The sequence below is a fragment of the Poeciliopsis prolifica genome, unplaced genomic scaffold, assembly GCF_027474105.1.
Source record: "Poeciliopsis prolifica strain line A6 unplaced genomic scaffold, Auburn_PproV2 SCAFFOLD014, whole genome shotgun sequence".
Lineage (NCBI taxonomy): Eukaryota > Metazoa > Chordata > Actinopteri > Cyprinodontiformes > Poeciliidae > Poeciliopsis > Poeciliopsis prolifica.
Genome location: NW_026562389.1, coordinates 3,390,001 through 3,413,020, shown reverse-complemented (window position 1 = coordinate 3,413,020; position 23,020 = coordinate 3,390,001). Strand labels below are relative to the sequence as shown.

The 23,020-nt window shown below is 38.5% G+C and overlaps 1 protein-coding gene across 1 annotated transcript in view; it reads right to left on the bottom strand.

Moving 5' to 3' along the window:
* Window positions 1-786: 786 nt before the first annotated feature.
* The window catches only part of hsd17b4 (hydroxysteroid (17-beta) dehydrogenase 4), a 22,963-nt gene continuing 729 nt past the window's right edge, over window positions 787-23,020 (bottom strand). Inside the window, exons 3-25 of the mRNA XM_055039742.1 lie at window positions 22,462-22,569; window positions 21,994-22,053; window positions 21,880-21,901; window positions 21,686-21,732; window positions 21,471-21,555; window positions 19,516-19,703; window positions 17,856-17,947; window positions 17,728-17,752; window positions 17,456-17,584; window positions 15,365-15,477; window positions 9,080-9,192; window positions 8,109-8,232; window positions 7,826-7,877; window positions 7,191-7,262; window positions 6,607-6,710; window positions 5,454-5,519; window positions 5,006-5,075; window positions 4,791-4,897; window positions 4,313-4,399; window positions 4,090-4,176; window positions 3,445-3,583; window positions 2,111-2,238; window positions 787-1,455 (exon numbers count right to left, since the gene is read on the bottom strand). Coding sequence (XP_054895717.1) covers window positions 1,366-1,455; window positions 2,111-2,238; window positions 3,445-3,583; window positions 4,090-4,176; window positions 4,313-4,399; window positions 4,791-4,897; window positions 5,006-5,075; window positions 5,454-5,519; window positions 6,607-6,710; window positions 7,191-7,262; window positions 7,826-7,877; window positions 8,109-8,232; window positions 9,080-9,192; window positions 15,365-15,477; window positions 17,456-17,584; window positions 17,728-17,752; window positions 17,856-17,947; window positions 19,516-19,703; window positions 21,471-21,555; window positions 21,686-21,732; window positions 21,880-21,901; window positions 21,994-22,053; window positions 22,462-22,569 — 2,108 coding nt within the window. The 3' untranslated portion in view covers window positions 787-1,365. The remainder of the gene's footprint in view (window positions 1,456-2,110; window positions 2,239-3,444; window positions 3,584-4,089; window positions 4,177-4,312; window positions 4,400-4,790; window positions 4,898-5,005; window positions 5,076-5,453; window positions 5,520-6,606; window positions 6,711-7,190; window positions 7,263-7,825; window positions 7,878-8,108; window positions 8,233-9,079; window positions 9,193-15,364; window positions 15,478-17,455; window positions 17,585-17,727; window positions 17,753-17,855; window positions 17,948-19,515; window positions 19,704-21,470; window positions 21,556-21,685; window positions 21,733-21,879; window positions 21,902-21,993; window positions 22,054-22,461; window positions 22,570-23,020) is intronic.

Below are 23,020 nucleotides of genomic sequence, written 5' to 3'. Positions count from 1 at the left end.
TTTTTTTTTTTTTTTTGTGGAAGTTACATCTCATCCAAAGTTTTTGTTTCGCTGTGAAAACTTGCGGAAGCCCGTCGGCTGAGCTGCTGCTGCTGACAATGACTTGGTAAATATTATTATTTGTATCAGTAATAAATGTTTCACTGCAGAGTATTCACTCAGGTCTGCAACCTTTAAAGTCCCAGCAGCCATGTCTGCCTCCAGTCCAGCTAAATAAGACTTGTTACATGACCTTTCATAAATATGAAACATTTCTAACATATCTAGTTCAGATTTATTTTCTAATTACTAAAGAACCCAATTTTATTTCTGTTTTTAAGTTTTAAATTAAAACTAATCTTTTGCTGAAAAGAAGATGGATGTGTTTCCGTCTGGGGAATGTTGGATGTTTTTGGAAAATGAGAATAAAAATACATCATAGCTAATGTAAGAAAAATAGATGAGAACATCAGTGATAATTGTAGTGTCATTATGTCATTCAAAATCAATTTATTACATAAACAGTTTAAATTTCTACTTGCTAGAGTTACAAAGAGCCACAGCTGCCAGAGATTTTCAATGTCATGATGGACAGATTAAGACACTGATTCATTTTCCTTCCCACAGTCGCCACATCCTTGCTCATGTGAGTTTACTGCAAAGGCAGTGATCAAACTTCGCTCCGTCGTTTTTCTACGAGGATGAAACTGGAGTTTAGAACTTTTTTGGATTGATTTCTGCTCCGTTAGAGTCTGAAGTCTTCAGATCAGCCTTCTTTTATATAAATTAGCAGAAGAAAAAATGAGATAATATTAAGGCTTTAATTAGTCACAATTTATTTTACAAGATAAACTGTTACATTTCATTAAATTGCACAAATAAAGTTGAAATAAAGTAAAAGTTTACATTAGTATAAAACTGAGCTGATCAGAGTATCAGATACATCAAACTGCCTCTGACTTTGGTAAATTAGTCATGAAATGAAAATATAAATCATAAAAGTTGCTCTAGATTTCAATTATTTCAGTTTAACTGAAACGTTAATAAATTCAACTTAAGCCTCATTAAAATGTGAATAAACGTTCGCGACTCATGAAAAATGCGCTTAATTAAATATTCTGAAGGAACTTGAGCAGCTAGAGATGTGAGTGAACTGAAACATTTCCCCACCTGATGCTTGGATTAGGCCGTTGGGGAGTCCTTAATTTAATTCAATGGAGATAGATTAATTCCTGAAATGTCTCATTGGGTGATTTTTTAAAAATGAATTTCCCTAGAGAGCCAAGAAATGGTCACCAAACACAAAGTAGGAGGGAGTCGATGTGGTCGGGTTCCTGAAGTCGTTTGATTGGTTGGCGTTGGCGGCGTTGGCGGTGTTGGCGGCGCTCACAGCTTGGCGTAGTCTTTCAGGACGACCTCCAGCTTCTGGCTCAGCATGATGTTCCCTCTCACCTTCAGCTTGCCGGAGAAGAACGCCTAAGAAGAAAAACAAACGTTTATTTTGCAGCATTTGTCATCAGAGAGCTGAACAGCGTTCAGGAAACTGAGATGAAAGGAGACGAAGATGATCCCTCCGCAGAAGAAAGCTAACCGAGCCTCTGATGAGGATTTCCTTCGCTCTGCTCGGCTGAAATCAATCCAACGACGGGGTTATGATGACCCTGGAAGACAGTTAGCAGCTCCTCTTTCAACTCCGTCAGCTAATCTTCCCCCAGCTGCTCCTTTCATCACCGCAGAGAGGAGAAGACCCGCCTCAGGGATCTCCAGCCCTCCGACTTTCTATAAAGGCGAACGCGGGCGGCCCGAGATCAATAAGCAGAGCTCCAGGAAGCGCATGAATCCTGCGCGGTGACGGCCACTCCCACTGACAGATGGGATGCCACAGACATAACAAGCAGCGGCGATTGATTGCCTGCTCTCCGAGAGGTCGCCGCTTCCATATTTTATCTAACGAGACGAGATCAAGCGGGACGTGGTTATGGATCGAAGGGAGCCTCAAAGGAACTTTCCCCGTAATCAGAATGTACAGGAAGTGGTTCGCCGTCGCGCCGGCCGCTTGAAATGGGAGGCGATTTCTAAATGCGGGGTAGAAGTTTCCCAGCCGCCGGCGGAGGAGCTTCAAAGACTTTACCTTCTGAGGTTGCAGCTTCCCCGTCACCACCTCCATGAAGTCCTCGTCTGACAGAGTGAAGGTCACGTCGACCTTCCCGCCGGGCGGCCCTCTGAGCACAGAGCCGCTGCCGTTCTTCAGATCAATGGCTGCAGGGGAGCGGAGGCAAACACAGACAAGACGACGGATTAAAAGACAAAAAGCTCAACTTTCCATCGACTCGTTTCGTCTTCAAATTCCGGCGCGAAATTAAAACTAATCCCGGTTTTAAACGTCGACAGTGAAATCGGCTTAGCTCGGATCAAAAAGTGACGTCTTTAATCTCGGTGCTCTTTTGTTCACATCTGTCTCCGTTTAGAGCAAACCAGTGCACCAACTTTCTGTCTTCTCTCACATCACAGAGTCATCTGCAAACATGACAGTCCAGGAACAATCCTCTCTGACCTCGACTGCTAGCCTCTCCATTAGCAGAGCAAACGGGACGATCCTGGAGAGGAACGTTAACGTCAAACAGCGTTTTGTTTATGAGCGCAACAACTTAAGCAGCCATTTATGGATCAACTTTATTGTTCATTCGACAACAGGAGCCAAAAGTATCGTCACAAGGTCATAAGATGAAGGAAACTAGTAAAAAGAAAACACAACTAATATAATGTGCTTCAATTATAGGCTTCTTCACAAGAATGACGTAAAAGCCAGATAAAATGCGACATGAACGTTCAGGCTGCAGACACTTTGAAAACAAATCAGATCTCTATCTGAATTAGAAGCGGCTGAAATTTGAAAAAAGATCTTTTTTTAGGACGGCCGTGAAAAAGTCGATTATACAACTCTGGAACAAAATACAGAGACCATTTAAAATCCCTGATTTTATATGTTTGAGTAAAATGAACATTGTTCTTTTATTCTGAGAACTACGATGAACGTCATGTCTCTGAAATTCCAAGCAGAAATTGAGAAGTGAAAATGAGAAGTGGTGAAAATAACTAAAAACATGCAGAGCTTTCAGACCTCAAATATTGCAAAGAACACATGTCTAGGTTCATTTAAAAACAATAATGCTAATGTTTAAACTCCTGAAGAGTTCAGAAATCAATATTTGAGTCATAATTAGGTTCAGTGGGCTCTTCATTTTTGCCAGAGCTGTAATTTGTGTATGGGCAAAAAAAATTAATCTGATTTGTGTCGTGTTTTCCCGCTTTGATCAACATGAGTCTGTCTGTAAAAACAGAAAATATGTGCATTTTAAAATGCATTCTTCAGTTTTAGTGTTATGTTTTAAGTGATGTCCGCCTAATTTTCTATTCTCGTTTTGCTGAATGATGACGAAAAACGTTTGTGTCCATGCAACGTACTCCACTCTGCGGCTTTCCCGCCATCCTTGGTGATCTCCCAGCCGAACACGGCGTTCACCTTCTGGACCAGCTCTGAGCCCAGATCCCGAACGCGCCGCCCGATCTCTGCGAACACCAGGTCGCTCTGGAGGCCTCCTCCCTGCAGTAGGAGGAGAAAAGGCAGAGAACGTGCATCCATTTCATCTAAATCAAAAGTGCAGAGTGGTGGGAGGCTTGCGCAGGGAAAATGCACACATCAAACAACCTGTGAAAACCCTTTTTGCAGTCTGCAAAAAAAAGATTTTCTGAGTTAGACCTCCTCATTTTTGTTGCATAACATAAAATCCGAATAGCAAAGTTCAAGCAGGAATCAAATTTACACATATAACATTTCTCTGTCTTGAATCTGGGTGGTTAAAATCTCAATAAAAACCTGAACTGAGCTTCATTTGCTCACTTTGATGCCCCTAATTAAGGGGCATTAAGCAGTTTTTTTTTTTTTTTTTTTTCTGAATAAAAAGGCCACCGTCAACGCCGCTGTCCATCCACTTTGAGAACGGAAAGAAATGAGGCCACCAAAAAAAGAATGTAATGAAGGAATTACAGTGGAATAATTGACAGTGAGGGTAGCTTTTTTTTTTTTTTCCGTTCCCAGACTTCATGTACCTGAGGGAGACTTTCAGGAGAAGCTTCTGATGTGCCGTGCAAATCCACGTAGCCCCCAGCCAGAGCGACGTCACCCGTCTCCTTCACCTGCATGAAAGAGACCAGAGCTCATCAGAAGAGCAGGCGGCCCGGGCTCATTTCTTCACCGCAGCTCATGATGAGGGTGTAATCCTCGCTGCTGCTACAGAAAAAAAAAGAATAAAAATGAGAGAGAGAGACTCACTTTACACTGGATGTGGATCCGGCTGCCCTCCTTCCACATCTCGGTTTGCAGCGACTGACCCGGAAACACGGGCTTCGCAAAGCGGACCTGAAACAGCAGCGAGAGGAGAGAGGCCACATGACCACAGAGTCACATGGACGAAAAAAAAATCAGATACAGGTTGCATTAAGGAACAAAAAATGAATAAAAATCACTTGAGGCGGCTGAGTGAACGCAGCCTAACAGATATTCCTCCAGGATTCTCCTGCTTTTAGCTTCATTCATCTTCCTATCGACTCTAAACATCTCTCCATCTCTACCTTATGGACATATTTTCATTTGCAACCATTCAGGCTGTAATAAACCTGCAGGTGAAAACAGAGCTACTCTTAACACTTTCTTCAAATCTCATGTTGAACTATGTGATGATTCTTTGCAGCATACGGAAGCAGCAACGTGGACGTTCGATCTGAAACCGCAGAGCGGTGACGCTCCTCACCTTTATGGCCCTGAACTTCGCCGGGTCGTTGTCGGCGAAGCGCTTGAGGACGTGTCTCGCCGCGAAGCCGAACGAACACAAGCCGTGCAGGATGGGAGCCCTGAAGCCTGAACAGACAGCATTTTTAAACACACAGTGAGCAAGAATAAATGAGATGAGGATCGTGTGAGTAAGAAGACAAAAAAAACCAAAAGAAGAGTCTTGTTTGCTCTCACCTCCCATGGCGGCGAAGCCGGGGTCGATGTGCAGCGGGTTCCAGTCTCCGCTCAGACGGTACAAGGCGGCCTGTATCCGCAGGGGGAGCAGCCATTGTTTAGGTTTATATCTTATTCATAACTTCATGTGGGATAAAATTAAATTATCATAAAGACACCTAAAATAAGAACGCCTTTGAAGTGATACAGATGCAGTCATTTAAAAATGCTTGGGGGATTTCTCTTTTCTTTTCGTTACTTTGTGCGGCGTCTTGCAGTCAGCAATCTCTCTTCTCTGACACAGAACGAGAACCTGCGTTCAACTCTCCACCGCCACACGTATTCTGGCTCGAACTTAATGATTATTGCAGAGAGGAGTAAAACGAAAAGCCAACACGGTCTAGTTTCACCCTTGCATCATCAATTCGGCTGATTTATTCTGCAGCAAAACCCACACAGATGCACTCACTTGGTCTCCTGTGGTTGATTCAATCACCACAGCATCTGGTGCGCGCTTGGGTGGAGGCAGAGGAGCCTGGGGAAATTTAAACAAAACCAAAAAAAACTGTTAAATATGATGGAGCATTCAGAACAGTTTTCTCAAGTTATATATGAAAAAACTGGGATGCTGTGAAGGGTAAATAAATGAATGTAGAATCTACATAGACAGCAGGGAATAGTAGAGACACACGAATGTGGAAAAATGTGATTTGATTCCAGCAACATTTCTCTATTTTTTAACATCTGAAAAGTGGAAACAGGTGAATTATATATGCAGCTTTTGGTTATGTATGATATTTGTGCCAACAATGAGCGTGACCAAGATGTAGAGCATGTGTGTCAAACTCGAGGCTCGTGGTCCAAATCCGGAGCGCCATCGCTTATCATGTGGTCCTCTGGGTCTTAGTCTAAACACTAAGCAAGTATGCTTAAATATTATTTTATTAATTAAATCAATGCAGTTGTTATCCGTTGACTGCGAATCGGTCCCTAAGTTCAAGTAAAGAGTCAGGATTTCTCCTTAAAGAGCATCGAAAGAAAATATCTGCAGTTTTATTAACATTAAGATTCAGACATGATTAACATAGCTTTTTCCTCTGCAGCCAGGTTAGTGGAAACATACAGTTTTCTGCATAAAATTGTGCAATGAAAGATTGATTTAATGAATGTGAAGGGTATTAAATATGGCAGCGAATTCTGGCACTTACTGCTCCTCATTAACTGTGAAAAGTGTCTCAACAATCACTGAAACTTCTTATTATCTACTGTCAAGGTTATTACAATATTACTGTTTTGGGTAAAGTTTTAGTATCAAAGAATGTTTTCCACTTTATCCAACTCAGATCCGGAAATTTCTCTATGACGGCTGTAATATTACATTTTTATTACAATAGGTAGGGTTGAAGTGAAGATCTTTGGATTGTTTTTCTTCCCTTTACTTGATGAAATCTTCATTTTTTGCCATCTTATTTTTTAAAAAGAGCTGACGAGCCTCTTCACATTCAAACAAACTGGGACGTTTCAACAAGCTTTTTGCTTCGCACTCTGTTAATTAGTTGTTTGAATCAGAAAAGCCTTTTTATGACTCTTAATCAAACGTTCAACACGAAGCTCTGACGTACTTTAGCTTTGTCTGAGCTTCTTTTTCCTCCGAAGCGTCCGGCTCCAACCACAAACACCGAGAACTGGTTGTAGCACACGAGCTCGTCGCCGTTGTAGGTGTTCACTGCAAAACAGAGCAAATGCTGGCATTTAATATGATAAACCAAAACTGATTTCTGCATAGTTGTCAAGTGGAAAGAAAACAGACATGATGTCATCGCAGCGTGCAAAATAACCCCAATATAACTTCTCTTTTCACCGCAGTGAAAATGGGAAAATGTCATTTTATTGACATTCTGCCGAGTCAACACACAGAAAAACCCCAGGTCCCACAGTTTCCCGGTTTAAGATGGATTAATTATAGATCAGAGAGGTTTTAAGTAACATTCATCTCTGAGGAATTGCCACACAAAAGTATGAGCCATTCACAGTCTGTTATTCTGGCCCCTGCAGACACAGACTGGAAATTAACTTTCATTAATTCAGCCTGAGAGGGATCTGTGAGGCCAAGAAAATATATTCAACTGAAGAAAACAAATGGATATTGAATAAATACACTGTATGAGGAAAACTCTGCATTGTGAAAGGGTAAATCAAAACTCACCGTCCAGCAGGATGACGGCTCCGGATCCTTTGTCTAGGATGTCGGCCACTGTGCTCTCAGAGGTAAGGGTACCTGGAGGGACGATTAAACGCTTAACATGAAAATATTTACAATTCTGCAACATCTTGATTCAAAAGAGAACCAGTCAATGTTAAATTTCTAAGATGCTTGTTAATTTCTGCAAGAAAATCAATTATCAGAGCAATTAATCAAATGGAAAAACTGACAGAGCGGCATTATTTTCCACCCATCTCATCTCTCTACTAAAATATTCTGGATAAAAAGAAATACAGATGCATGCAGCTGTGGCCTACAGCCTTTGTTTGAAATGTAAAAACCAAGTAAAACTCTTTAAAATCCATCAGCTGAGTATAAATAGAAAATATTATCCGGTTCCAATATAAAGCGTTTACAAAATAATTATGACGCTACGGCTTCAAAATGATCTTAAAACAACAATATTATTGTTTTATTGCAATAATTTCTGGGACAATTTCTCATCCAGTAAAATGTAAAAGAACTAACTGCTTATTATTTGAGTAACAAGAGAATAATGTTATTTTATAAGCCTGAGTAAATGAACGTTTACTACCCTAACCCTAATTTACCACTGCGTAGAATCAGGGGGTAAATACCTGAAGTAGGCAGAGGTTTGTAAAGCTCCAGATACTGCTCTCCATGCAAAACCTGGAACAACACAGCAGCTGTGACACACATTCACCAGAAACTCTCGCAGCCTCATTAGCATTAGCACTGTACTAGTTACTCTTCCGTCTGTGTGCAAGGCTGTGTGAAATATCCCATATGGACATAAATCTGCATCAACATATTTACAAACAGCAAAGTTGTGTATACACTTAGATGTGTGCAAGATCGCACAGGCGGACATCCCAGAGAGTGATCTGCATGTTTCCTGACCTGTGTGAAGTCGATGCTGAGTCCAGGGACGGAGCTGAGGCCGCCGCCCATCGTGGCGGCCTGCGAGGGGATGACCCCGAACGTGGGGAGGCAGCTGAAGTCTTGATGCCCTTCGTACAGGAACCTGGGTTAAGATGCAAAGTGTCAGTGACGGGTGCACAGATGGCAGAACATGCATGACAACTTTTCCCACAGTAAAGTTCAAGCACTTCTCAAGGTGTTTTCAGCCCTTTCCGGCATCACATCTTGGAGAAATGAGCAACACAAATGAACAAGACAGTTTCAGTTCAGCATTACATGATATTTATTACTCATATTAATAATTCTGCAGCAGGAAAAAGGTAAAATATAGCAACTCTTTACATTTTGAAATGGCCCAAGAAGAAAAAAATCCCTAAATTTCAACCTTTTGTATCACTTACACACAATAATAACCAATTTTTGCCATTTTGAACAATAACTATTTATTACACGGACATAATCTTAACAAATCATGGTTGAACACTATATTATTATTATTATTGTTTTTAACTCTTCAAAATCATATGCTGTTAATCCTGAATTTCCTCTTTGTGGGGCTGTTTCTTCTAAATGACCTTCTTGCTAAAAATGTAATGCCTGCACACAACAATAAACAGTTGAAACCAGATATTTAAATACACCAATAAAAAAATACAAACTTTTTTCTCACTGTCTGAAGATAAATCCCACCAAACATTTCTTGTTATAGGACAGTTAGAATTACAAAAACTGTTTCTATTTGGTAAATGCCAGAAAATGTAGCAAAAACACCTTTTTTTTTTTAGAGATTTTTTTTTTTGTGCAACTGTCCTTGAATTAAAAGTTAACGTACATTTGGTCAGTATCAGGGATGACTGCATTGTAATGCAGTTTTGAATAGTCAAAACTTTTGGGTTTCTCACAACAATTTGCTAGTTTTTTGGCACACAAAACAAAAGGCAGATGCATACCTGAGGCTGTCTGGATCTTTGGTGGACATGCCGACTCCCAGCGCATAGAGGATACACTGGTTAGAGGTGAAGCTGAACGAGCTTGAGGGCAGTTTTTGTCCGATAGCTTCCGCCTGCAGAACAAAATTATTATTATTCAGTCAAATCCTCTTTTTCTTCTATTCCACAACTATGCACCACATTTGTAAAAAACCTAATTTGATATGTTTAATGAAACGCATTAAAATCTGTGATCCGAACGTAGGAAAATGGAGAAAAACTCTGTTCTCCCTCCCAAACTAAGCCAAATAAAACAGAACCCTCACATTCTGCTGCCAACGACTAATATTAAAAACCAACCACTACCCATCTCAGTTCTCATGCCAACTTTAGTTGTATGTCCCCAAAGGACAACTGCTTTTGCAGCAAGTGAAAATACCATGCATGAGTAAAACTTGACAAAATATACAGAGTTTATTCATAATGAAAAGACTGGAAGAAAGCGAGAAGCAAAAATAAACAAATTATATAATCCTTATGAATCAGTAAGGAGTTAAAATATTAAATTGAAGTAGATAAAAGAATTTAATCTGGTTATTTTAATTCTTTGCATTCTTAAGAAATAAGTGATGAAGATGGAGTCTTATAACAGATTAAGAAACAGAATAAATTTTAAAAAAGAAATACAAACCAAGATGTTTGGTACAAAAAGGAAATAATACGACCAACTAGCTAAACATAGTGAACTATGGTGAAAGATTAACGCTTCCTGTTTTCAGTGAATAACACTTTTATATTCAGTAGTTGATGAATTTCACTCATTGAGTGTTTTTAGCAGCCATTGAGCCTGCGGGGTGGAGGGTGGTCTCTGAAAGCAGGGCTGCGCTCCAGGCCGGGATCAGGCTGAGCTTTGTGAGAGATCAGCACAATCACACAATGGGTGGAGAGAGGCAGCCAAGAATCGAGCCAACTTCGATTTGTGTTTGCATTGGAGGCACCGGGAGGCCTGAAAACAGGCACAAACTCCTGAGCTGAACAGTAATTTAACCGCTAATGACACTGAGCAACAAAAGCCGTCCTAAAGATCAATGAGGTGAGGCGATCCGCCGGGTCGGACATGCTCTCAAACCATCATCAACCGCAGTTTTAGCACATCTGGAACAATCTCAGGTCATTACTTTCCAGCTCCAGAACAAGTAGAAAAACAAACATGCTTCTGTTTTTCCACAAATAATAAATTTAGTCGCTGGACTTGAAACATAGTCTTATTTGTCAAAGGCTAAGTGACAAATAAGACTTGAATATTTTCACCCTGAATAAAAAACACATAACTATTTATTGATGCTGGAACTTTAACGAGCTAATTTAATTACATAAAACTTGTACAATTTTTCTTTTTAATATACACTAAAGTCCAGAGCCAGAACGTTTGTATTCACGTTTCCGGATCATCCAGGTGGTGATCGAGTCCCACCACTAAGCCACATCCACAAACAACGACTGATTTAATCAGTAAATATCTTTGTTGTTGAGCTCATATGTTTGTTTTTTTATTTAATAACTTTGCAGTAAAAACTCTTTTTGAATTGAAAATGTTCGTTTTGGCAATATTTAGCTTTCAATTAAAATATGATTCATTTAAATTAATGACTTAAAGAGCCAGCAATTAATTTGATTGAAGAATTTAATCAAATCAAACCACTAATATTTATTATTTAAGTGATTTCTGAACTGGTTAAAGCCATTGCTGGATTTAGAAATGTTTTGCCACCTTCAACTGGTTTTTCTCCATTATTCACCCGTTTCCAGCAACATTCATTCCGCCCCATCAGCTCTGATCATCCCTGTTGAATAAAAGCTTCTCCACAGCATGCAGCGTTTTTTCATGCAGTCTTATTTCATACTAGATTCTTGGTCTTCATGAAGCTGCTCTAACAAACCGCTGAGTCCTTCACAAAACATACAGATAGACTTTCACAAATTAGACAAAAGATAATTGGTTGCAATGGACTTTGGGGTATCAGCATAGAGGGGGATGGATTACAAATGGATGCCATGCTTTGAGAATTTTTACTTGCAAAAAGCTGTCAGAACAGCTTCACAATTATGAGTTACTTTTAAATTTTCTATCACATAAAAAAAACCCAACAACATTAAAGACAAACTTTCTTTTATTTATGATAATAGATTATTATGTTATGTAAGGGAGGAGATGCACTCAAAATTTCCTTGTATGCATTTTCTGGAAATTAAGAAAATGTATAAGCTTTGAACTGAACCCAAGCAGCTAAACTCAACCTCCATTAAAGAAAACAGAAAAGAGAAGAGACTAAAAAAGAGACTTATTAATTAATTCCATTCTCTTCTGACTATTTTGGTTGGTTAGTAGTTGTTTCTTAAGTTATTGAAATAAAATATTTGCTTACAAACACAAAAAAAGAAGAAACAGAACACAAAGTGTGAAATGAAGGCTTCGACAGTAAACACATTGTTACAAAAACAAACAAAAGAAAACAGGAAGACACGACCTATTATAGTCTGATTAGATAAAATAAAACTTAAGAAAAAAAGGTGAAGATGATAAAGATTTGAAATTTGCCTAATATCAGAATTAGATTAACTGCCAGTCATCTGCCTGCATTCATATTCCAGGGTTTCCACCAAAATATTATAAGCCTGGCGGGCCACCAGGCTTAAGTTGTGACCCCACCAAGCTAAGAATCGCTTATTTATTTAAGTTTTTTCTTAAATGTTTGCATTTTAAGACTTTGTAGTCTGTGTCTAAAATAGAAAAGGTCTGGTCTCCAGTTTGGCAGTACTTCAGATACTCAAGAGTAAACTAATAATAATCAATATTGGTAGCTGGACAATATGATGTCATATTGTCCAGCTATAGCTGCAGTATTGAAAATTAAGCCAAGAGAAAACAGTGTTAAAGACAGGAGCTAACTAACTCAGGTCAGTGAAAATGTTCAGATTCTTTATGTTGCTCCATTAAGTGGTTTTAATCTTTTGCTCAATCCTTGTTTATAGTGGAAGGAAAAAAAGAAAAGCTAAATAAAATGTCACCCAGGAGCTAATTTCTGATTAAGAAATTATAAATAATGGAATCAAGTTAATGATTTTTATGTTTAATTTAAAAGTATGTATTTAATTGATGACTCCCACATCTGTCTCCCCCAGACAAAAACTCGGCGGCCCTCAGGCTCCTGTTACGTGATAATTGAATGCTTAATGTCCAACACCACAGAACGTGCTTAAACCTAAAATATGGCAATATCAACTTTAGAAAGAGAATGAATTAAATAGAGTTGGAAAGGGACTGCAGCGGCTCATTCATATCGATCTGAGTTATTAAATGTGAGGAACGTATAGCATTATCACACCTCTGTGGTAACATTAGAGTCACAGCTCTCCTGCTGCAGCTGATTTGTCATATTAATGACCGCAGAGCCTCGGCTTAAAACAATCCTGCTTGGCAGAGTGGTGCGATTCCCTCTGCATAATATTACCTCTCAGTTGGTCAGAAATCACCATAAAGCCCGGCCTCTGGAGGCTCGCTTTTAATTAAAACTGCATTAAAATGCAGATGTGGGAAATGGCGTTCTTTCAGAACTGTTCCCACACTTCTTTTTGATTTGGTTTAATATGCTTTCATGTGTTCACACAGAGATTAATCCCTCTGCCTCTTGAGAATGTCAGGGGAAGAAGAAAAAAGAAAAATCACAATCAAATGAACATTATGCTATTTTTTTTTTACTAAAGGTGGTTCAATGTTTTATTCAAAACTGCAAATATTGTGACATAACAGTTCACTCCTTAGCAAGCTGATCTCTAAAACTCTAGTTACATAAAGGTTATTTTTTCTACATTATTCCTCAGTTTTTAGATTCCCTGCATCAATTTGAACTGACACTGATATTCTCCATTGTGTGATTGTTTGAATAGACAGTTATTACAGTTCCTTATAAAAGTATTCACTCATATTTCCTCACATTACACCACTGCAGAGGTGAGCGATATGGACTTAGCAATTTATCAGAGTATTTTGTCGTATTAATGTGATAACGATAAAAAGGATAAAAAGTATTACAAACATTTACTACAAAGCCTGCATGGCAAAACGTTTTAGAAATTAGAAATTTAGTGGTGTCTTTAAAACAAGTAAAATATTATGATATATTATCCACATTTGGATAATCTTAATATCCTTTTTTGCATAGATGGGCTCAAGCTACATATTTTATTAGTTCTAATAATAAATAACCTTTTTTAGCAATTACAAGTATCAACATCTGGATTCAACCATAGAAGTACATTTAATTATTAGACTGTTCTAGTAGATAAGAGATTCATCCAGAGAGTTTTTGTAGCCTCTAAATTGCATAACAGCATTAAACTGAAAAGCATCTGTGATATTTTACATGCCATGTTGTGAAAGCAGCACAGAAACAATTCTGAATAATACAACAGTTAATTGAATCGGAAACTACAGTCTGTAATTATCATGCGGCCTCTCTGAAACTGTGCAACCTTTTTATTGCCCTTACATCCTCCTTCAAACATCTAAACACATAAAACCATTTAGTGCCGGTAAGATAGTTGTGCACTTTGAGAGGAGCGTGTCATAAAATCAACACAAGCACAGCGGCAGCACAGCTTGCTGCAACTTAAGCAATGCGTTGCACAGCAAGGACAAGAATGCAAATGCAACTAGCGGAGCTGCACACACTGTCACACACACACACACACACACACACACGCATACATGCAGTCTAATGAAGACACAATGGGGATGTTTATCTTCAGGCTACAATGTGACTCTCTTCCAAATCCCAAGCAGGCAGCAGAAACAAAGTGAGGAGGACAGAGATACCAGAGAGAGACGGAAACATTTTAGGAACAATGCTATAAAATCTTAGAATGAGCACAGCGAGGGCTTCTCATCCACCACTGGATTTCATAAAAAGATCAGATTTTGTTCTTATTTTTAAAAAGCACACCCCGTTTAGCCCCTTTTATAGCTCCAGTGTGCGTTTCTGCAGCTTTCATGCTGCACCTAACTACTGCACGAATTATTCTGACGACAGTTTTTCTAATAAACTAAACTCCATTGGAGATGATGATTTTAATGCAATTATTTTAATTTTGAAGATGACTTTTGCGTGCTATGCGTGTGAAGCAGCTGCTGTCCTTGTGGATAATCATTGCACATGGTGTGATTCTACTGTAGTGCTAATCTTTTATTTAAGCAACTCCGCAATATGTGAGCTGTCACAGATTCAGCGTCCGCAGTTCAGCGAGTGGGAGCACAGAAAAATGAACAAACACCTACTGAGGGGAGATTCTCCACTGTCCGCACTCATCTTTTCAAAAAGCTAATCTGAGAAGACGCTTGACTGGTGTGTCGACTTTTCAGATTTACGGGGGGATATCAACCTTCCTGCAGTATGTATGTTGTAAGAGCTTTGCTAAAGAGGGAGTTATCATCCCTGACTTTATGCTGTGTGGGTTTATTACAGAGTCATGAGATGCGACATCTGAAAGAGTCAGAGAGCTTACAGCCGCGTACTTTCAGAAGTCATTATGTCCTTTGTTGTCACACCCACAGGCTGCGGGGTAAAACCCTAAAGCTCCTCATAAGTGCAGCAAACATAAGAAGAAACAAAATGCAAGCAGAGGTCACCATGGCTGTCGGAGCAATGAAACAAGCAGAGCAAAAATGAGGGAGCACACTTTATGTTTTTGACTTTTGGCTCATTTCTAGTGTTCAAAATAACTTTTGTTTTCAGGTTTCTCCATCCATACTCTCTCTATAGGATTACAATTGTGCAATTATTTCAATATTTCATATTTACTAATTGAATTATTCTTTGACTAAAGTAGTAAATATGACATATATTCAATATATTTATTTCAATATAAGATATTGAAATAAAAGTTTCTTCAACCATATGTAGGCACCTTGACTGTGACTTCAAACTCTTTTCTGATGATTTCCATGTTGCCTTCAAATGACTCAACAAATAACATCTGACAATAACGAACCAAAATAAATGAAAGTCAATCATCCACTATTCTAAATACGCAAACAAGAAACTATATTTTCCCCTACGTTTCAGACTCTCTAAAATAATCTCACCATAAACTTCTCAGCTTGCTGAATCCAAACAATATTCATAACCTGACAACAGGGTGCAAAAATGTTTACAACAGGGATAAAGAGGGAAGTACGATGGAAATGAACTCAGCAATCTTTAGCCCAGTGTAGAAGAAAAACAGAGCCGAAATTGCATCTTAACTTACAGGATTAAACCCTGATCCTGTTGCTCCGGAGGCGGCAGCTGCTGCTGGATTTGCACCAACTTCTCCATCTGACTCCACTTGAGACAGCACACTCACAACTGAATGCAGAGACTCTGCAAAAAGACAAGAAAGAAGAAACTCTGAGCCTTTATTATTAAAATCGTAGAAAGTTTTAATGATGATGAGCTGCATCTTCTTGTACTGTAATGTGATCTAATGTTCGGTTGGCAACTTACAACGACTCTGTCCATATTACACACCGCAAAAAATGGAAAGAAAACTTGCATTTCCCAAACAGAGAAAAGAGCAGAGTGACACTAATCTTCTCAATTAGCTTTTACCATTAGTCACCAGACATAAATAAAACTTGCTCCCAAGGTTGTCTAGTTCAATTTAATGTAGTAAGTTTTTAATTTTTAAATCTGCATCTCTGTCACTTTAGTTCTTATTTGTTGTTCTTGTGGAATTTATTCATTGATTGGTTGAGGATATGCATTTTGAACAATTTTTCCCTCTGGTTTTGGATTCTATGCAGCTGGAAGGATTTTTGCTCTTACTTTTTTTTTTTTTTTTACTGATTAGCATCTTAAGCACTAAAAATATGCCTGAACTTTCAGGTGAATTAGCAGTGCTTGTTACCAGCTGATAGTGTATTCAATGACATGTCACTGTGGAAAAGTGCCCATAAACTGAGCTGGTAGAATTTCATGGCTTTTCAGTAACACTTTCTTCAGTCAGAGGCCTCTTCGGGCAGAAAGACTGACTGCTACTGGAGATCCTTGAAGCATTTCCAACAACAGCTCCCTGAAGAATCTTGGATGATATGAGTTCCTGCAACGTTTTATATTTCTTTGGAATAAAGAAAGTATTTTTTTTACTGAATTTAAATAATTTTGTCTAAAAATTCACCATAACTGAAATCAAATTTTGCAGAGTTTCATAAGAAACAAAACAATTTACTAATGTTTTTTGATGAGAACAGTAAAATATAGGTATTTTAGATGAAAGAAGGTAATTTTTTTATATGTTGACATAATCTCTAGACTCAATGACTAAATCAATAAAGAAACTATGAGCTTCAGTAGTGATGAATGTAATAAAGCTGCAACTCTGATTACAAGAAAAATATCTTTAGCAAAAGTTAAATGGAACATTTTCCTGTATAGATTTTTTTATACTTTAAAAAAGTTTTAAAAAAATTTGTAGAACCAAAATACCATTTAAAACTTGATATCAAACTCCATGCTAATCTAAACCAGCATGTCATCTTTGTGAAAAATAGTAATTCTATATCAGCAACATAAATGAATAACTAATTTTACATTTTAAAATAGTGTTTATTTTAATTTAGGATCATGAAAACACACAAGCAGCTTAATTACAAATAAGCTTGAAAAAAGATCCTAAAAATCTCTCGTTGTTATATTTCTTAGTTCCTTCTTTACGTTGTCTGAAAGTGGAGTGTGAAGATTTAAATACCTCTGCATATGCAGACAACATGAACACAACAAGGCAATCCCAGGGAACTGAGGAAGCAGAATCCGAGGGAAGACCAAAGCTGCTCATTACCACCAATCAGTGGCGAGTGGTTACCGAACACAGGCAGCAACAAGTCTTCGCATTAAGCTACAAATGAGGAGACACAACAAAGCCATGCTAATGAGAGCCACTCGCACCCTGTGGGAAAACCACCCCCGTTCGGTTAACGTCAACTCCATGTGGCCACCAACTTAACATCTGAGGGAACAGAGACGGCCGGAGGAGGCGGAGAGAAATAATAATCAGTGTTGGACAACCTTTCTGTCTCCATCAGACCTTTCCAGGAAAACTGCACTTGTTCAGATTGAACATTGCTTTCCCCTTGACTTTCTCCCTTTCTTTGTGAGACCTTTAACAGTACTTCTTGCTTTTTGTTGAAGACCATTAACTGTAATTACTGGTGTAATGGGTCACCTTGAAAATTAGTTGAATAATCTGAAAGAACAAAAACCATCTATAAAAGGGAAATGCTTCTTCACAGTACAGTACACATGTGTACTAATAAAAAATATTGTAGCATGGAGCATATAATTGGCCTCAGGTATCACTGACCTTGTACATTAGCTGGCTTGGTGGCATTTTCAAAATCACAGATCGCGTCCCACTGGTCCCGGACCCCTTCAGGAGTCATCGGTTTGTTCCTCTGCCTCACAATCCGACCCTCAGTTCGCTCCCAGCGTACTGCGCACATGGATACACACAAACGAGGAGAAGGGGGTCACCGCCCGGTAAAAATCCAACACATACATTACAAAAGAGCCTGGAGCAAATGGATATTATAAACACATGCAGAAATGTCTTCAGGAAAACTACACAGAACTCACATTTACCAATCCAGCCTGCACCAGCCTGCAAGAAGAGGAAATGTGAGAATAAACCATCACACACTCAGATTAAAGAAGAAAAATTATCTTTTGAAGGCTGTCGCTGTCCAACAGGACAGTTACTTTACCTCAAACAGTCCTCCATTTTCTTGGCATTGTTCGTGACAGAGCCAGAGAACCAGAGGGGCAACGTACTCAGGCTTCAGAGATGCCACAAGGTCTAAAGACACAAAATACAAACATTTAATACGGAGCAGTCGATTTATCGTCCAGGATTCCTCTTCTAGTATTTGCTGCATAAAGTAAAAATAAACAGAATGAGCTGCAAAAATGGAGGAAATAATTTTCCGTTAAAAATCAACTTATACAGAAGTTAGAAGCCCATAATAGCAAACTCTTTTAATACCCTTCATCAACTATGAAATATTTACCTTCCGACGCCATACAGTATGTGTGCTTAAAATATCTGCACCCTGGTGACAAGAGAGGAATTCTGCCTCGCTGCGTTCACCATGTTGGCACCAGGGTGAGTTCTGTTCTTTGTCTTTCAGAAAAGTCTGAGTCAGTGAGCACAAACATATGGAACCAAGTCATTTACCAAGGTGAGGCCATCCTGAGACAGTTGGCACAGCACAGCGTGACAGATGCTACTGCAGACAAGCACGGCATGACAACAAAACCATTCCTGTTTGTTCCCCGCGTCAGGAGAGCTGTAGTCACAGAGCATGTCCATGAACCAAAAGCATTTAAAAACACCATTGTCCTGGTCTTTAAGATGCTAAAACACAAGCGCAGAGTCTAATTTTTCACTCACTGACTGGTTAAATAACTACTTTTTAGGTAGTTTTTCTAGGCGGCACATAAATTTAATCTCAGAAAGTTGTATATGATTGAAAAATACATTTATTTTTATAATTCGGTTTTATTATGGCTTTCAGCTAAACGTAACCCAAACTTCTATTTTTCCTGAAATCAGACCAAAAAAAGCAACAAAAAAGGATTTTAATACAGACAATGCATAGAGCAGTGGCCTCAAACTGCATTCCAAGAGGGTCAGTGTCCTGCAACTTTTAGATGTCCTCCTTGTGCAGCACACTTAAATTCAATGGCTAAACTGCCTCACTAGCATGCAGTCAAACTCTGCAGATCTCTGCTCAATAACTAATAAAGGAGCCAGGTGTGCTAAAAGAAAGAGACGCCTTAAAGCTGCAGGACATCGGCCCTTGAGGACTGGAGTTTGAGACCATTGACCTGCAGGGTGGGGTACAAAAGGCCATTTCTAAAGAAGCTGTATCTGAGCACTAAGCAAGCGAATGGAAAATTAAGTGGAAAGAAGAAATGCGGTAGAAAAGGGCGCACAAGACATATGGAAGCCGTAAGCCATAACAATCAAAGCTAAGGAAATAAGAGGAATGTATCAATTTTTCTGAATTGAATATGTGCACAATATACTTTCTTGACTAACTAAAATAAATTAACTTTTAATAATTTATATGTATTGAGGCGTATTATAAAAGCTGTTCCTAACTTTATTTTACATTCTTGTGGATAATCAATGCTTTATCATTTCTGTGAAGTAGACATTACAGGCATTAAAGGCTTTAGCCGCTCAACCTCTCCCAGTCAGCTAATCAAGGTTGTCGGCACCAACTAACTCACTCACTCTTTGGCTGCTAGATAAAAATAAAGTAAGCATTTTGTTGACAAATGCTAACTTTTTCAAAAAAAAGAAAAGGGTGTGGTTTACATCTATTTCCATTTCAGTGTAGTAGCGCCATCTCTGATTACCTGGCGGCATGACGGTCTCCGTGAGTCGGGACCCCGCCACAGGAGCGATTGTGTTGCAATGGATGTTGTACTTGCGTCCCTCGATGGCCAAAGTGTTAGCAAGCCCCAGCAGGCCTAACTTGGCAGCGCTGTAGTTGGCCTGGCCGAAGTTACCATAAATGCCCGCAGCTGACGCAGTCATAATGATTCTGGTCACAGAAAACAAGGCAGAGTTAAAGCCCTTTGACAGAAATTGCTGTGCAGGAGCAGGAGACAGCAACAACCCACACACCATCTCACAGGAAAGATGCTTTTCATTCATGCTGAGCATCTTTACGCGCCTAGTCATTGCAAATAAAGAATATGTTCTCTTCAGCAACCGTGAGAGTTATATTTAGGAGCACAGGGATGTTTATACATCAAACTCACAGGATATTACTTTTGCGCACGATCTCGAGCAGGCGGTTCAACTCAGTCGAAAAGAAGTAAAAAGGTTAAGCATCAATGCCACATTAACTGCAGGAGACATCTGCAAAACCTCGCTGCTTAGAAAACAAGTAGTGATCCATAGCATACAGTCTACGACAATACAATCTCCAAGGGACTGGCAATGACAAAATGCTTTTCACATCAATAGCCATTATGCACAAAGGACATGGAGCACAAATCTTTTGGCATTTACAGAGCAACACTGAGAAAATGCTGCATCAGATAGCTGGTAGAGAGGATAAAGCTGTTCAGTGACAGTATTTCTGCACGCCATCAGAGAGACAGAACTGGAGAGTCAGGTGACTGACATTTCGCCTTTTCTTTTTATGTCTCCTCGATATGACTTTTCTTTCAAGTGCACCATAAATTCTTTACTTAGGGTGGCTGCACACAAAGATTGAATTTCAGCCCAGAACATGAAAAATGGAAAACATATAGTCAAACAAAAAAGAATTTAAAATGATTTCTGTCTGTATTAAGAAAAACACCGTGATAGCATTTGTCAAGGTATTGATTTAAAACTCTCAGAACTATTTTCAACTGCTTTCTGCTAGACTTGGTCAACAGCAGCATGCTGCAGTGCAAAGAAAGTTTCTGCCAAAAAGTGAAGTCAGTGTTTAAAATGTAATATTTCAATTCAAGCAGACTAGATTCTATGAACCCATGAAGGGCAACTAACGACCTCCTCCACTAATTATAATCCAAAACAACCACATCTAAATAGACCTGTCACTGCTAGATGCATTTCTATACAACAGCGCAGGTGTAATTAACATTTATTACTGTTCAGTGGCCATTAGTTATGTAAGGGAATTCAGTGTCTTAGAAAAGATCGTAACACACAACATAATTAGATATCTAACTAAGATTAATTTATTGCAACATAAAGGATATGGTGTGTTAAAAAAAACACAAATCAACACAAAGTACTTTTCCTGTGATTTAGAACAACATATGTAATAAACTCTAGAAATATGCCACTCATGGTAACAGCAACATTTGAGTTCACCTCTTTCTACTCTTCCACAAAATACTATTTGATACTTCATCAAAAAGAAAGACAAAAAAGGCCTAAAACCTACAATTTTTTTTCTTATTTACTCTTCTCTATTTAGAGTACAGCAAATAAGACTACATTTATAGTAGAGCTCCTTCAGTGGCAGATCGCTGCATCTCAGATGCACAAAAGAGCTTTCTAATAGGTCCTTCCTTTGAGACTCCTGATCCCGACAAGCTAAATAAATCTTTATATCTCTTTGTTTCCGCAGTTTTTACCTGTTGTGAACAGTCAGTTGTTTTTATGCACATGTAACAACAAATCTACATAAAGAGATTTTACAGCTGAATTTGTGAAAAACCTAAAGATTTTTACATTTTTTGAGATACATTTGTTGATCACCCAGTCAGAAACCTTTTTGAGTCAGAATTGTATCTCTCCTGAGCCTGAGTATAAATGTCAACTGGCAGCTGCTTGCTTTGATGCTCACCTGCCAAAATGTTGTTTTTTCATATGGTTCCAGGCAGCTCGCGTTACCAAGAACGACCCTCTTAAGTGAACTCTATGAATAAGGTCTGAAATGACAAAAAGCATAAGAAAAATACATTTTTTTATCTGTATCCAGGTGACTTGACTCATAACTTGAGTTACTGATAAATAAGTAAAAAAATTAAACTGTATTTTTAATCCAAACAATATCTTTACCCCAGTCCAAATCACTAGTTCTGGCAAATGAACGGTCACGAAGTATTCTGAGTAAACAAAGGCAAAAAAGAATAACAATGTAGGAGCTAACACTTTCACTTTCTCAATATTAGAACGGACCACAATTTAATTACTGTAATAAATGCATTCTAATACCAGAGGATCTCCATAATTATAAAGGGAGAATGACTTACCCAGCATTGTTCACAACAACATCTGAAAAAGAAGAATATTACCAAAATAAATTCTAGAAAAACCACCAGTAAAAATCATTTACTGATTACAGCTTTCCAAAATTAAAAACAAACCAATTCTTCCAAAGGCATCAAGGGCACTCTGGATCAGCTTCTCTCCATCTTCAACAGAATCTATGTAGACAAAAAAAAATATAGCAGATTTTAAGACTTGATTATATTAGTTCAGATATTTCTGCATTTTCAAAGAGAAACGAAAGGAAGAGTTCAAAATACATAGCAAAAACAAACAGAAAAAGCTTTACTTTACTCTGTTTTTGACTACAACAGCAACAATCTGGCATTTAGTTAGCTGATTAGTCACCCCACAACAAATCTCATATTTGTAAAAAAAAATACTAGTAACACACATGGAAGCCTTGTTTCTGTACAAGATCTAATTTTTCAAACAAAAGAAGCACAAAGAAAATAATACGGAGTTCTGTCATTATCAAAACTCACTAAGTCGTACAGTTATTCTATCTGCTATCAGGTAAACAACATACTAACTACATTTAATAGTGGGAAGGTCGTGTTTCTCACCATAGTTTGCCACAGCTTTGCCCCCCTTTGCTCTTATCTCCTCTACCACCTTATCAGCAGCTGCAGAACTTCTTCCACCCCCTTTTGTGTCTACCCCAAGGTCATTCACTTTATTGCAAAAAAAGAAGACAAAGATTAGCAACACAGCACAAATTGTGCAGTTCTCCAAAATAGATAACCCTAAGGAAAAATTGAACTAAAGGAGATTCTTCGTCAGAGATGAGAGCAACATTCAAAGTCAATATTAAAGGCAGCATTTATTTTTGCCGACAACCACAGGTGAAAATATTATACGGTACAGCTTATCTACATAAGTGTACCTCCACACACACATAATTTATTCAGAACTAAACTTGTGAAACAAAGTTTTGGATGATGAAATAATACTTTAACATGATATGAAGCTCAAAAAAGTTTTTTTTTTATAATAGAACCTCTTTAAGAATATTGCTTTTATACATCATCATAAGCAATACAACTAACTGATTAAACAGGATCACGGAAACCCTCGATAGTAACGTTTACTTTCATGTCAACAGAGTGCAAAGCTTGCAGGGCT